General features: G+C 44.9%; 1 protein-coding gene across 44 annotated transcripts in view; it reads right to left on the bottom strand.

The window, feature by feature from the left end:
* FOXP1 (forkhead box P1) overlaps positions 1 to 13,109 on the bottom strand; it is a 495,436-nt gene that overhangs the window by 81,234 nt on the left and 401,093 nt on the right. For 33 of the 44 annotated variants that reach the window (XM_082698650.1, XM_082698622.1, XM_082698638.1 and 30 more), the window contains 4 exons: positions 12,805 to 12,942; positions 11,681 to 11,770; positions 6,140 to 6,293; positions 564 to 768 (listed from right to left, as the gene is read on the bottom strand). In XM_082698650.1, coding sequence (XP_082554776.1) covers positions 564 to 768; positions 6,140 to 6,293; positions 11,681 to 11,770; positions 12,805 to 12,942 — 587 coding nt within the window. The remainder of the gene's footprint in view (positions 1 to 563; positions 769 to 6,139; positions 6,294 to 11,680; positions 11,771 to 12,804; positions 12,943 to 13,109) is intronic. The other 11 variants (XM_082698634.1, XM_082698623.1, XM_082698633.1 and 8 more) reach the window with 1 other exon arrangement.

Here is a 13,109-nt window from a genome sequence, read left to right as displayed (position 1 = left end):
ATAGACATGGATCATGTGCGCACATACACAGACCCCTCCCATCTCCCCATCTTTCCAACCTTCACTGAGCACTGACCAGGAAAAAGGCCATGTTCTCTGGAGGCACAACAGTGCAAAAGACAGGCTCCCTGCCTTCAAGGAGGGTAGTACGTAGTGGCTAAGTTCTCTGCCTTTTCTTGACCTGTGATTCAAAGTCGCCAATACCAGACTCTACTACTCCCTTGGAAGATGCTCAGAGCCCAGACGACCAGCATGTATCGACTGAGCACTGGGCACGAAGAGGAAGCCTGGAACCCTTGAAATCCAGCCCATCCGGTGAGAAACTATCTCAGCCTGGGTTCGTAAGCTTAGGTTAGATCTGCATAAGTGCTAATTCCATGTTGAAAAGGTGAAAATAATTAGATGCTTCACACCCAAACCATATTGAACACATTCTTAAGTAATTATATGCACATTCAAGTCACATGGATCCAATTAGGGATCGCTGAGATATGGCAGAGCAAGGCCACCCACCCTCCCTCGTTGAAAACTGCTCCGGACACATCTCGGCGGCTCATTCCTACCTTTCCCTTTTGGGAGTGTGGACTGAGAGCTGTCCATTGGTAGAGGCATGTGGGTTCATTATTAAGGAGGTCTTGGAAGGTGCAGAGGACGAGACACATGTCGTGGTCAGATCCAAACTGCTGTGATTGCTGCCTGTGGTTTCTTCTGCAGAATGAGCACTTGTCACTTCTTTCCAGAGCTGCTGCAGTTCTGTTGGAATCATGCCTGAAACAAACAAATTGGATAATTAAATCAATTAACAGCTAATTCCGTCCTCTTCAAACAGTAATTAAATCAAAGAGTCAGTAAACAAAGCCTAGTGTTAGGTTTTTTTTTTTTTTTTTGGTGTGTGCGGTTTTTTCCCCCCTCCCAACTAAGGCAAATACGGTAGTAACAACCGTGTCCTCCCACTGAAAAGCCGAGTTGAAGTGCCCTCATCACACAGAAAAGACCTCCGTGAAAAGGATTCAAAACACAGTTACTCTGCAAAGACAGTAGGTCTCCATCCAAACTGTTGTTTCCAGATTTTTGAAAAGGAGTAGGTAGATGTTATTGTATTTTCAGCCACAAAGAAGGGCTTGAAGTAAATTTGTTCAACTCTACTATTATGACAACATGAACCACAAAATGAATAATTTTTGTGCTTAAGTCTTAAATGATGACAAATAGCTTTGTTATTAAATATAGTTTTTATTAATCACTTTTAGACATAAATTATGAATTCATATCGTCTTCCTGAAATGCTTTTCAACTTTTAACATTCAAATTGATTATACTATGATTATTTCATTAACACACCTATCTTCCTCATTAATTTTGGTTTCTAGTACCACATGCTTAATTGATGGATGTGTCTACCGAAAAACTGTGTAACTTTTTTTTTTAACAAGTAACACTATTATTACTGTCATTTCTTAGATCAATGCTAATGAACCATTGCAGAATAAAATGCAAATGTAAAAGAAACTTGGAGTAATAAAGTTCTCTTGTTTCTTAAGGGGGTCAGCATGGGCATGGGTCTTAAGCAGGAAGGGTCAAACCTGTACTTTCCCCAAGAGAAGAAACCATCAGTATGTCAATCTCACGATTACGGCCTCACCACTGGTGTTGTGGAGGCATGCCTCTCCAGCCCAGGCTTTCCAGAACCCACCTCCACGCACCTGCCGGTGCGGACAACAGCAAACCACCACAGCCAGTCCTTCAAAAGGACTGCTACAAGAAATCATCAGCCCTGTGCAGCACACGGCAATTCCACATTAGAACTGGATGTCTGGACTGCAGCTCATTGTTTCAATCAACTGTAACACAGCTATCCTAGAAAGCCTGCCATTTTCTGACTATATAGCAGCACCCGAAACAGGCGTGTTTCTTACCAAACCTAAGCTATTGAATTAAAAAAGAAGGCTGTGTGCATTATATTCATTTGAAACACATAATAAAAAATGCCAAGGTCTAAATTTAATTTATTTTTGTCATTTAGAATACAATGGATAGATAATCATCTCAACGTGATCAGCCAAACATCTTTACTTTGCTAAACTGTTAAAGATTTTAATTATGCTAGCATTGGAGAGCACTGGTCTAATGAGGCGATGGACTCCAGAGAATCCGAGTGGTTAAGAACTGTGAAATGAGTCTGATAGGATTTTTTTATATTCACCGTGGATCGTTTGCATATCAAAGAGGAGTAAATTATTGCACAGCAGACCAATAACCTTCCCCGCCTTTCTGAGAGGAGCGTTAACAAAAACAGTTGGTCTCTCCTCACGGGTTCTCCACGAAAATGTTCAAATGCTCAAGTATTTGCAATTAATATATATTATAAAAGGAGGCTTCAAATGATACATTAAGTGGTCAGATATTCTTAGAACGCATCCTCAACAGCCAAGTCGGTTTTCTTCTCCCTTCATAAAAATCAAATGCCAATTATATTTTGATGGATTTTGTCCCAAATGAGCATTTAGTTATTAGGCATATTCAATTATTACTTGTCCCCTGAAATTAAGCCTCAGAGGCAAATTAAACAAAGGGAAAGGTCACTCCACAATCCCGTGTCCGGTTCTGCTGCATCTGGGCTATTATTTTCAAACACCTTCCGAAGTGACATGTGGGATGTGTTTGTAGCTAACAGGCCTGCTACCGATGTCCACACACCAACAATTACCTGGGAAGATGGCTGACCCTCCGACCACTGTTTACTCAGTCGAAACAATAGTGAATAGGCTTGTCTGTTGATGATAGCGTATTGATAGAAAGCCACGCAAGTCAACACCTATTTTTATTTTCCAGGGAGTAAATACACAAGAAAAGAACGAGCCGCCCATTTTTCAACTGGGTCAGCTGCACGGGAAGTGAAAAAATGTAAGGAAAAAACGGCTTCTAATAACTTTCCCTCCAAGGAAAGCGGGAACTTTGGAGCTGTTTTGGGAATGAGCTGTTCATCCAGCACATAAAGACAAAGGCGAATGTCTGGTTACACTTGTTACACCTCCAGAGTATACTGATATTACTCAGCTCTCCTCCTCCTCCAGGGGGCTGGCCAGTCAGTTTCACCCCTCACAAGGGGAGCTAGTGGAGAAAACAGTAACTCGCTGACAACAGGCATGCTTGTGGGTCAAATCTCACTGTGATAATTACGTTTGAGAACATTCTCATCAGACTTACAGAGAGCAGTCAAATCATTCTTCTCCATCAATGCTACTACACCTTGTTAGCGATGTTAAACTATTACTCCAATGCATACCATCTACAGGAGGGTGCTGTTATTTGACAGTCACGATCTCGTGACAGAATTAAGACAGATAAAAGTCAGGCTAGTCACTCATCAGACTAAACGGATATCAAATTTCCAAAATGCAGCACATATTTCCTCCAATATGGTAGACAGGAATTAAAGTACCGGGTTAAGCAAATTCATTAACAGGTGTGTGTGTGTGTGTGTGTGTGTGTGCGTGCGCGCGCGCGCGCACATGCACGCATCTGTTGAACACCTAATCTCTAGTTCACAATTTGAAAATTAAGAGGTCAGAATGAGCATGAAGTCAAGGGGTCAGCTGCTTCAACAGACCAGGGAGAAAAGCGTATGCGCTCATTACGTAAAACAGAGAAGATCCTGCAATGCTCTTATACAACAAAAATGTCCCTCTGTTTTATACCATAAAACCTGCAGGAAAAAAAAAAAAGGCCTCTAAAATACTACTTTCTATCTGTTCACACTTTTACATTTCTGCACATTTAAGGTGACTTAGCCAAGGCCACGAACAGGTACGTAAAAGAATCACACAACGACTGTATCACCAAGTGGCCATCACTGGCATTTGTTAACACCTAACCCCTGTGCCTTGCTACATTTCTTTTTCCAGGACAACCAACCCCTTCATTATAAAAGAAAATGCAGACACCGGCTTAAAAAATGTATGTTGTGGGGACAGTTGACAGATTACTGCTCATGGAACTCAATTTTACAACCCCAGGTATCCCTGGCTCAAAGACAAACAGAGTTGATCAACCTTTTTTTGTCCTTGTACATCCATACCCAGGTGACCATGTTCAAGCAAGCAGAAAGTTGATTTAAACCTCATAATGACATCAGTTTTAAGCCATCATGTCTCTGATAAAAAAAAATTGGGCTGTAGTCCAACACGACTGAATTCTCCAGCCACTTTGGGCAAGGGGAGAGGAGACACAGAACCCACCTTTGGAGCCTACAGAAGCTGGCAATGGCACGGGGAGCTCGCTTTGCTGCCACAACCTGACTCCTGAAATAGCGTATTTACATTTAGGTATCTTGGACACACATAGGGGCACCCCTCAGATATTAAATATGCTCCTTCCTAATGTTACAGGGGCTAATAGTTATAGCGGGTTGCAAAGCATATCAATCAATGCCATGACTAGTGAATTACCTACTGGTGTCTCTGATATGTTACTGCAGAGATTACACTTCATGCATCACCACATTCGTTTCTTTCACATCACACATGAGCCTGTCTTGTCACTGCCCAATTGCCTTCTTTTGGACAGCTTAACTGATGTACTATAACAATGAACCTTAGTGAGCAAACTTAATAGTACAGGAGCAGTGGGAAAAGATGAGAGGTTGAAGCCCGAGTCCAGTGGGTGTGTCAGAACAGCCTGCAAGGTTTCCAACAATAAACCTGAAGGTGTAATTAATGCACGTTATAACATTGTGCAAGCACAAAAATGCATTCGCCATTGTGTCCTTTCTTCTCCCCTCGTACTGCTCTGTTACCAAACCTTCTCTTTGGACAGCCATTGGGATGCTGACCATGTATCCGGTAGTTGAGATGTAGTGGCCAAAAGGGGAGGAGGGCCAGGAGGCACATGAAGGGAGAAAGCCCCAGTTTCAACTCTAAAAACATAAACAAAAACCAGAACACCCTGGAAGAGATGTAAGTTGGGTGTGGTTGACTCCAGAGAGAAGACTCAGATGAAGACGTGCCTCCCTGGTTCCACGTGACGCCAAAAGTTACTGAACAAATGAGAGTGTCTTAATCACCATGAAGAAGGTTCCACATTTTCAACCCTCTTTAGAAGGCAACAGAATCCAAGACACCGAAGGCATTAGCTACCAGCCTTTATGGTCCACACACATACATCTGAGCCTACTGCCACTGCCAAGACCAGGGTTCTCGAGGAGGGGGCTGGAACGTGCCACACCACGAACAGTGTGGGGGAACTGTATTTCAAAACACAGTGTGACACTTTCTTCTCTCCTTCCACACTGTTCTGCGCTGTTTCCAAGCGGTCCGTGTGCACACATACTACGCATGTCAAAGACGTGCCTAATCCATGAGGATGTCCTAAAACGGCTAGAAATCCTCACTTGTCTCTGAGGTCCAACACGCATGGTAATCACGCATCTATGGCTTTTCAGGAGAAACTTTTCAATCTGTGAAATCTAGTTCCTTTGCACGGAACTCTAGTTTTTGAAGAGCAGGAGGTAGAAATGCTACCTGCTCTGATGAGTGTAGAACTTGCTCAAAAAAACCAACAGATGGATGCAAACAAGAAATGAAAAAAAAAAAAAGAAAGAAAAAGAAAACCCGACAAAAGAGATTATTCTCAATATAGAGAATAAACCTGAATTCATCTCTAGAACTAAAAAAGTGCCATTTCAAAAGCATCACTAAGCTTTTCAACAGAACAACTTACAGTGATAGAAAAATATACCTTCCATTGGCTAAACAAAAGCCTTCAAGAAAATTCATTTGTGGTTCCAAACGGGCAGTGCTTGATCAGATTGAAACGGTCCTTGAGTCCAAGTCGCACTGCTGTCTCCTACTCCGAGAGCGTGCGGGGGGAGGGGCGGGGCGGGGCGGGGGGGGGGTGTTCCTCGGCTACTGCTCAGCCTCAGCCTACCTCACATATCTTCATTCTGGCATCCACAAGCAAGCCCTTCAGCTTCTACAAAGGTCCCTCCTTGGACCTCCTCCAGCCTTTTCTCTGGTTTGTCTATGCTTGTTTTGGATGGCCCACACGCTTCCTGATGGGCCAGAGTATCCCAGTGGACAGCCCCCGCCCCTCGGCCCCGACATCTCCGCGGAGCGGTGCCTGCCAGGTCAGGAACACTTACCTTGAGCAAGGGGCTGGAGGGGAAGGGCAGGCTGCCCTGGCTGAATCGTAAGGAGGCCTTGGCGCTGTAAAGACAGGAGGTGCTGCTGCTGGAGCTGCTGCATCTGGAGGAGCTGCTGCTGAAAAGCCAACTGCTGGGTAGCCACCTGCTGCTGCTGCAAGAGATCAGGGAGAAAGACGATGAGATGTGGCCACTTCCCAAGGAAGGTTCAGAGGAGGGACCATTTCAAAACACGTAACCGTCAAACACCAACAATGGTGGCCGGGGGGTCTAGTGGAGGGCTCAGGGTCAGGGCTCGTGTGACGGGGACAAGACAGAGCACGTCGGAAGAGAGCTGGAGGGGGGGCATGGGGAGGGCGGCTGGACGTATTTGCCCTCCGCAGCCAGCGGCACAAAAAAATAACTCTTCCATCAAGTCAGCTTTTCCTACAGTTTGAAAGGCCTGAGCGTTTCTAGTCGAGATGTGAACTTCCAGACTTTGAAACGTTTAGTGATTCATGCCACAGAGAAATGGAAGGTGCCATTCCAGTCTGGAGGGATTTGAACCATGAACCTCGGAGAGTACACAGAAGAACTAGCTGCCTTCCTCTTGCCTGCACTGGGAGCTTTTAACTACTCTGTTTATCACTCCTGACATAAATAAATGAGAAAAAATCAGACCTTTGAAGAAGAAAAACTTCATCTAATATTGTTAATTAGCCATGACAAACGATGAAATAACATTGTAAATCTTTCATAGAAACAGCCACTAGATTTTAATTACACACATTCATAATTTAGCAAACAACATCGTACTCAACTGTGAGTGTTTAATGTGAAGGACACTTTAAGCTTCAGATGCCTTAACTTGGCTTTAGTTTCAGAAACCCCCAGGTCAGTTGGCCTGTCCTGCTTCCCCACCCGCTTTGTTCTTGAAAAGAAGGGGCTTTACGGTATGATAAATATCTTTTTGTTGATTGGACAATGACAGGAGGAAAACTTTTGTTGTGTAAAACATCAATACATCATTCCTGTGTTTAGCAGGCCTCGCTCCAGCCAAAAAAAATTAATGTAGATTTCCTCAGTAATTATCTGAGTGATAGAAAGATAATACAGTGCAGTAGTACAATAAATAGAAGGAAATTATCTAATATCCTTAATCTGCTAGGAATCAAATCGAGGTGGAGGTCTTAGCCACATTATGGCTAACAGTTATGAAAGGAGAATTAACCCTTGCCAAACTGTAGACCCTCCAAAAAAAGTAAAAAAAAAAAAAAAGCGTTTAAAAATAAAAACCCACAAGATTCGTTTTCCTAATTCTGAGTATCATTCAAAACATCAGGAAGACCTCTGCAACTAAAAGGGACTGTTCAAGCCTTTCAGAGCTTCTAATAACTATACTTTACAAACAACTGCATTCACTTAACCTAACACATGACCTTGATCTGATACAGCCATAAAATGGTACGTGTATCAAGACCTTCTGATGCCAAGTTCAAAGGAAGAGAAAAATGGTGGTTTCCTTTCGGTCTCCGTGCAGTTTATTTTACAGTAAAAACCATCATTCTCCTATTAGCAACCAATTTCAGACTTACTACCATGCCACTGAGAAAGTTAATTGAGTTTCACTCCAAAAAACAAATTCTATACCACTAACAACAAAAATTTAAATAAATTTAAATGAAAAGCCAGTGTTTTCATTTTAAGAACAGCATGCATAAAATGATCCAATTGTTTTCACCCCTTCCCATGTTATCACATTAATGTAAAACCCAATGATAGTTATATTCATGTCAAAGTGATTTTTTCACTTCCTCAACAAATATTAATTCATGACACTTAAAAAGAAGAAGAAGAAGGAAGGAAGAGAAAAAAAAAAAACAAACCAACATGGATACAATAAAAGATCGGGGAACCAGCTCTTCTTGAAGTAGAAAAGAATGGAGAGGGGTGCTGGAGTTTGGGGAGGGTGTTTCCTGTCTTACTGTAAATGAAATGTTTAAAAATTTTGTATTTATATAAAATGACTGATGGCTTTTCTGTTGTCTCTGTGGCCATCCCTAGGAAAAGCTCATGAAAGCTGTCCACGTTTGAAAAGCCAGGATATGAAAGTATACAAGGCCCATTGTCCAAAGAAAGAATTTAAAAGCAATGCTGGTTGCCAAACTGTGCTCCCCACCCAGTTACCAAACACAGGATACGAGCCCGTTTGTTTACTTCTCACAATTGAATGCATACAAAAAAGGTCTCCGTGCAGTCCCCTGGACAGGTCAGTAGTCAGTGTTAAAATGCTAAAATGCCCTGATAAACCTTGCATTTCAGATCCCCTCCCTAGAGCTGCAGTCAAAGGTCTGTTTTCCTTTCTTCGGCTCCTCCCTGCTGCCCTAACATAAACTGTCATAACTGCCCGGACAAACGGCCCTTTTAAAACAATCAACTTAGCCTCCCTCACCCGCACAGGATGGGATCTTTGTTTGTAGCTCCACTGCAAATTAATTTTGCCTTCAATTTTCCACACCCGTTCTGTCAAATATTAACGAGCAGTCACTTCAATAGCTGGATGGGGCTACAGAAGACCTATCCCCTAAGAAGGTCTTAGAGCCAGCTCAACGGGGAGCCTAACTTTCCCAAGGAAACATCTCAAGGCAACTTGAGAAACAAGTTGAGTGAAGGTACATTTTTCTGGCTGAGGATCAAGTGTCTTACCAGAGGGGTAATGAAAAAATGGGGTGGGGGGCAGACAATTCAAAATTATGAGCCATTAATGGCTGGGGATTCAGTAAATTAATACACTTGTTCCATCTGTCAACATCCAAGTTCAAACCTTGTTAAAATCAGAACCACCAGTCCACATCGTGAAATTGCTACCATGTGACTCTATTTCGTCCTAGCACAAAAGGACCACCACCTGCATGATAATTTCAGAAGCCTATCCCCCTTACCTCGGGAAAATAAAGATCTCTTAATCCCGGTTACAGAAGCTCTCAGCCAAACCCACCAGCACAAGGAACAGAGAATGGGATCCAAGGGGACCTGCCCGCTGGTCTGCCTACCCCTCGGGATGTGAAGGCAACCTATCTCTTGGGTCGTCACCTTTGCCTTGGAAGTGGATGACAGAACGTGACCACAGCAAACCTCAAGTCCTAGAGATGCTAAAAGGCTACTCTAATGTCTCGCCTTCTCCTTGTTCGGATACAAAATACTCCCTTCCCCAACTCAGAAACCACCATCATCTTTGTGTGCCAAGATGCCCCCTTTCTGACAGCAGCAATTTGGGAGAGTTAACTTTTATCCTTCCTTCTGCCGTGTAACTTTCCCCTTCACGTTTCTTTATCTGCCCTCTGAGCTCGTCTGAACTTTCATGTTCTCTCAGCGTGCAGACGTGCCTTCCAAACTCTGTCTAACAGACCAAATAAGAGGTTAATAAGAAGTGGCAACAGAAAGAAAAAACACAATCCCTGGTAACTGATAAGAATGACAGTGGCAGCCCTTTTTTGTTTGTCTTCAAATATAGAGTTAAAGATCTTTAAAAAACTAAATTTTGATGCCTTTGAAAAGAAAGAAGCACAAAATAACAACAGGGGGTTATTGCCTGCGAGCCACAGGGGAGAAACTCCATAATTCTTATTCTCCCTTTTGAAGGCTGTTAGAAATCTGATTCAAAAAAGCAACAGCAGAAGGGGAAACCTCTTGAGGCTGTAACCATTTCCTGTGATCATGCATAATGTGCTTCAAAAGTGGGTTTTTACCAATTCTGTTGATCAATTGCACCTCCTTCATAGCCCTTCTTTTTTCTGCTGTGTTTACATCTGATGTGACTCAATGACAAGCACTGTCTGAGACTGTGAAACAGGCCTGTCATGTTGATTTATGGGCGCATCAAACCACAACTTGTCCAAACTGAAGCTCGCAGTTCATTAATTAGAGAGTTGTGACTTTGAAGTCAGCTTTCAGACTGTGGTTTTTAACATTTGGCTTAATTTATATGCTCTTGAATGTGGATCTCTAAGGAAAAAACTGAAATTCCCTTCTTGTCTTTGAACTTCTTTTGACCGCACAATAATCATTTCTTTGTCCAGAGTGATGCCTGCAATCCCAGAGTCATTAACGCGCATTGAACTGCCACTGATGAGTAAGCCCTACTGAATTAGAAAAACAGCCAGCAAAACAAAGCTGAGAGCCTTCTGCACAGTGATATCTCACAATTACATGCCTTCCCTCCCTGTGCCATTTCCATTTTAATTACTGTTAGTCCTTTAGATTTACATTTTAGACACTTTTTAATCTGTTCCCTTTTTTATTACAGCAGCACTCGGGGGCGCGCCACTGTACTTAAGGGTGGTGTCAGCATTTTCCTGAAAGCACCTCCTCCCCTTCACCCCAAAACTGGCCCGACTCTGCGGGGGTTGCCATCCAGGCTGCTGCACGGGACTCCAGCTAGAACGCTCAGCGGGGCATGGATTAAGCACCCAGTGTACGCGGAGGGAGGAGCCAGCGCAGGGAGATGGTCTGGGCCCTTCCCGCTGGGGAACAGGAGCGCCGCCCGCTGTCCACGGTCGCAGGAGGGGCAGGGCCCTGGAGAGTCCTGAGCCAGGCTCCTTCCAAACGAATGACGAGCGGCTGCCTGCTTGGGGCCGGAGAGGAAGCCGTTTAAGGGGGCTGGGGGCTGTTTCTCAAACTACAGCCGGGGGCATTCTGAGAACACTCAAAAGGACAGCGCTCCCGGCCATGGTAAAAACATGAGCAGGTAAGTGACATCGGGTAACTGAAGTCAGGAGAAAGAAGGCATGGTCATGCCCTCACACGCACCGATGCTCCCCCCGGAGGACTCGTCTAGACCGACATGGACCCGTACAAGACATGACATATGGATACCCTCTCTGGGCGGGCCTTACAGCTCCCGGAGCTGAAGTGGTCACCCAACTGGTTGGAGGGGCCAGGTGCCACAACTGTGTGCTCTTACCAAGCGCCCGGCCCACGGAAGCCATCATCACACACTGGGTTTTGTCAGGGACGCCCAAATCATCCAAGCTCAGAAGAGTCGTCCCATCTTACACCTGCCTTGAGTGATTAGCATACATGCCTAACTTGGGAGAAAAGGTGAACACAGAGATAGCGTTTACTGTTGGTCGAACTCTTCTGGTTTGTCCAGCCTCACAAGAGAGGATTCTGGCAAAATGAAGGGCCGTCCCTGCACACCCAAGCTGGCTGGACTGGAGAAAACCTCAAGCGTGTGTCTGAGGATACCTGTGCTGAACGCAGGTGCATCTCGGCCTGCTTGCTGTTCGGCCTGCGTGTGGGCGGAGCCCCGAAGGCCCGGCCCACTGTCCTGCTTCCCAGTGCTCACCACAGGACCCCTGCCTTGGGACGATCAAACGGGTGACAGCCCCCAAGCAGAACCCAGCAAACTCTCAGAGAAAAACGGGACCATCGCTCTTGGTCTGAGAGCTGCGGACCCAGAGCTCAGTTGTGCAATCATTTAAGAGATGAATGACAGTTTAATAGCCACTAGATAGTCCTCTGGGATCTGTGGTTTGAAAGTAAAATATGTATTGTCGGTACCTCTTTAGGCTGTTTTCCAGCATGTTGTTGTTGTAAAAGTTGAAGCTGCAACTGTTCCTGTTGTTTTTTATAAAACTCTTGAAGCTGCTGCTACAAAGGAAAGAGAGGACGGTAAGTAACAGAGGGTAGCGCCAACCCACTGTCCCTTTTCGGTGCCATACACAACTGCGATTTGAAAAATAGCATCCTTTTATCTGTAATGGCCTGACCTTTAGTTTGAGACTCGACCATAAATTTCAGCACACCCTGACTATTCTTGGCATTACTGTCTGAAAAGTAATCTCCAAAATGAACTGATGAAAAACATACCATTTTCTGCACAAACTAATTAAAATAAGGGAAGGGATGACCTTTGATGGGACAACAAAATCCAGTGCCCTTGCTGAGGGAGTTTGGGCATGCTCTATCATGAAAAGTGCTCCTGCTTTCTGAAGGGTGGGGCGGTGCAGGGTGGTAGGGTGGTGAGCATCTGCATCGACAGCGTGGGGAGATTGCTCTGCCTCCGGTCCCCACCGTCTCACCCCAGCCACTTCTGTCACTCTAGTTCTGAATCGTGTCTCTTTGGTTCAGGGGTCCGGGAAGTCTGAACATGAGGTCCCTGTGGCACGTGGCGGCCAGAAGTTCATTTCCGCATATCCGCATACATGAAAGAAGGAAAGTGAACTCTGCACCTTAAAAGTAACCAACTCCGGGATGTCTCTTGATGTTTAAAAGAAAAATTCTGTGAGCCTCTGAGTTGAAATGAGGACTTCAAGAGCTGTCACATTTCAACCTGCTCCGAACACGCTCCCCATTTCGCTTTGATTCACACCATTTAGAAGCCTCTGGGCTTACCAAATAAAAGAGCGTAAAGCCACATAAGCCTAAAAGATCTTATTTCTACCAAGTCCAATTACAGCCCTAATCTCAGTCCATCGGGTACTCCCCAGACCCAAACCACAGTCACTTGGGCAGGACCCCTCCCTTGCTGGGATGCAAACGACATCGAATACTCAGGGGCCCGCTGAGTGTCCTGCCCCAGCCCCCCTGCCCTGCCTCTCTCTTCAATGGGCAAAGGAGCGGATCAGGTGCGGGGGACAGTGAGTAGAGTCGCCGGCCCTGGGAGGAGGAGGATGGATGGTTACCTGTTGGAGCATGAGGGCCTGCTGTTGCTGGAGGAGGACCTGGAGCTGCTGAGGGCTCAGCACTTGTTGCTGGAGGATCTGCTGCATTTGCTGGGGAGTGATAACTTGAGGTGTCATCATAGCCACTGACACGGGAACCTAGAACGTTAATGAAGGGTAAATAGGAAGCTAGGAAATCGCGCCCACGCAGCACTCAGTCTTCCGGGGTCAGCGGCAGACCATCGCGAGTCTGCTTGGAGAACTGACCAACGGCCCCCGCGCAACATCCTTATCCAGAGGGGATGCAGCAACGAATCCTATTTCAT

Source organism: Mustela nivalis, assembly GCF_964662115.1.
Source record: "Mustela nivalis genome assembly, chromosome: 1".
In the NCBI taxonomy this organism is placed as follows: domain Eukaryota; kingdom Metazoa; phylum Chordata; class Mammalia; order Carnivora; family Mustelidae; genus Mustela; species Mustela nivalis.
The sequence above is the reverse complement of the archived record's forward strand: the minus strand, read 5'-3'. Positions and strand labels throughout refer to the sequence as shown.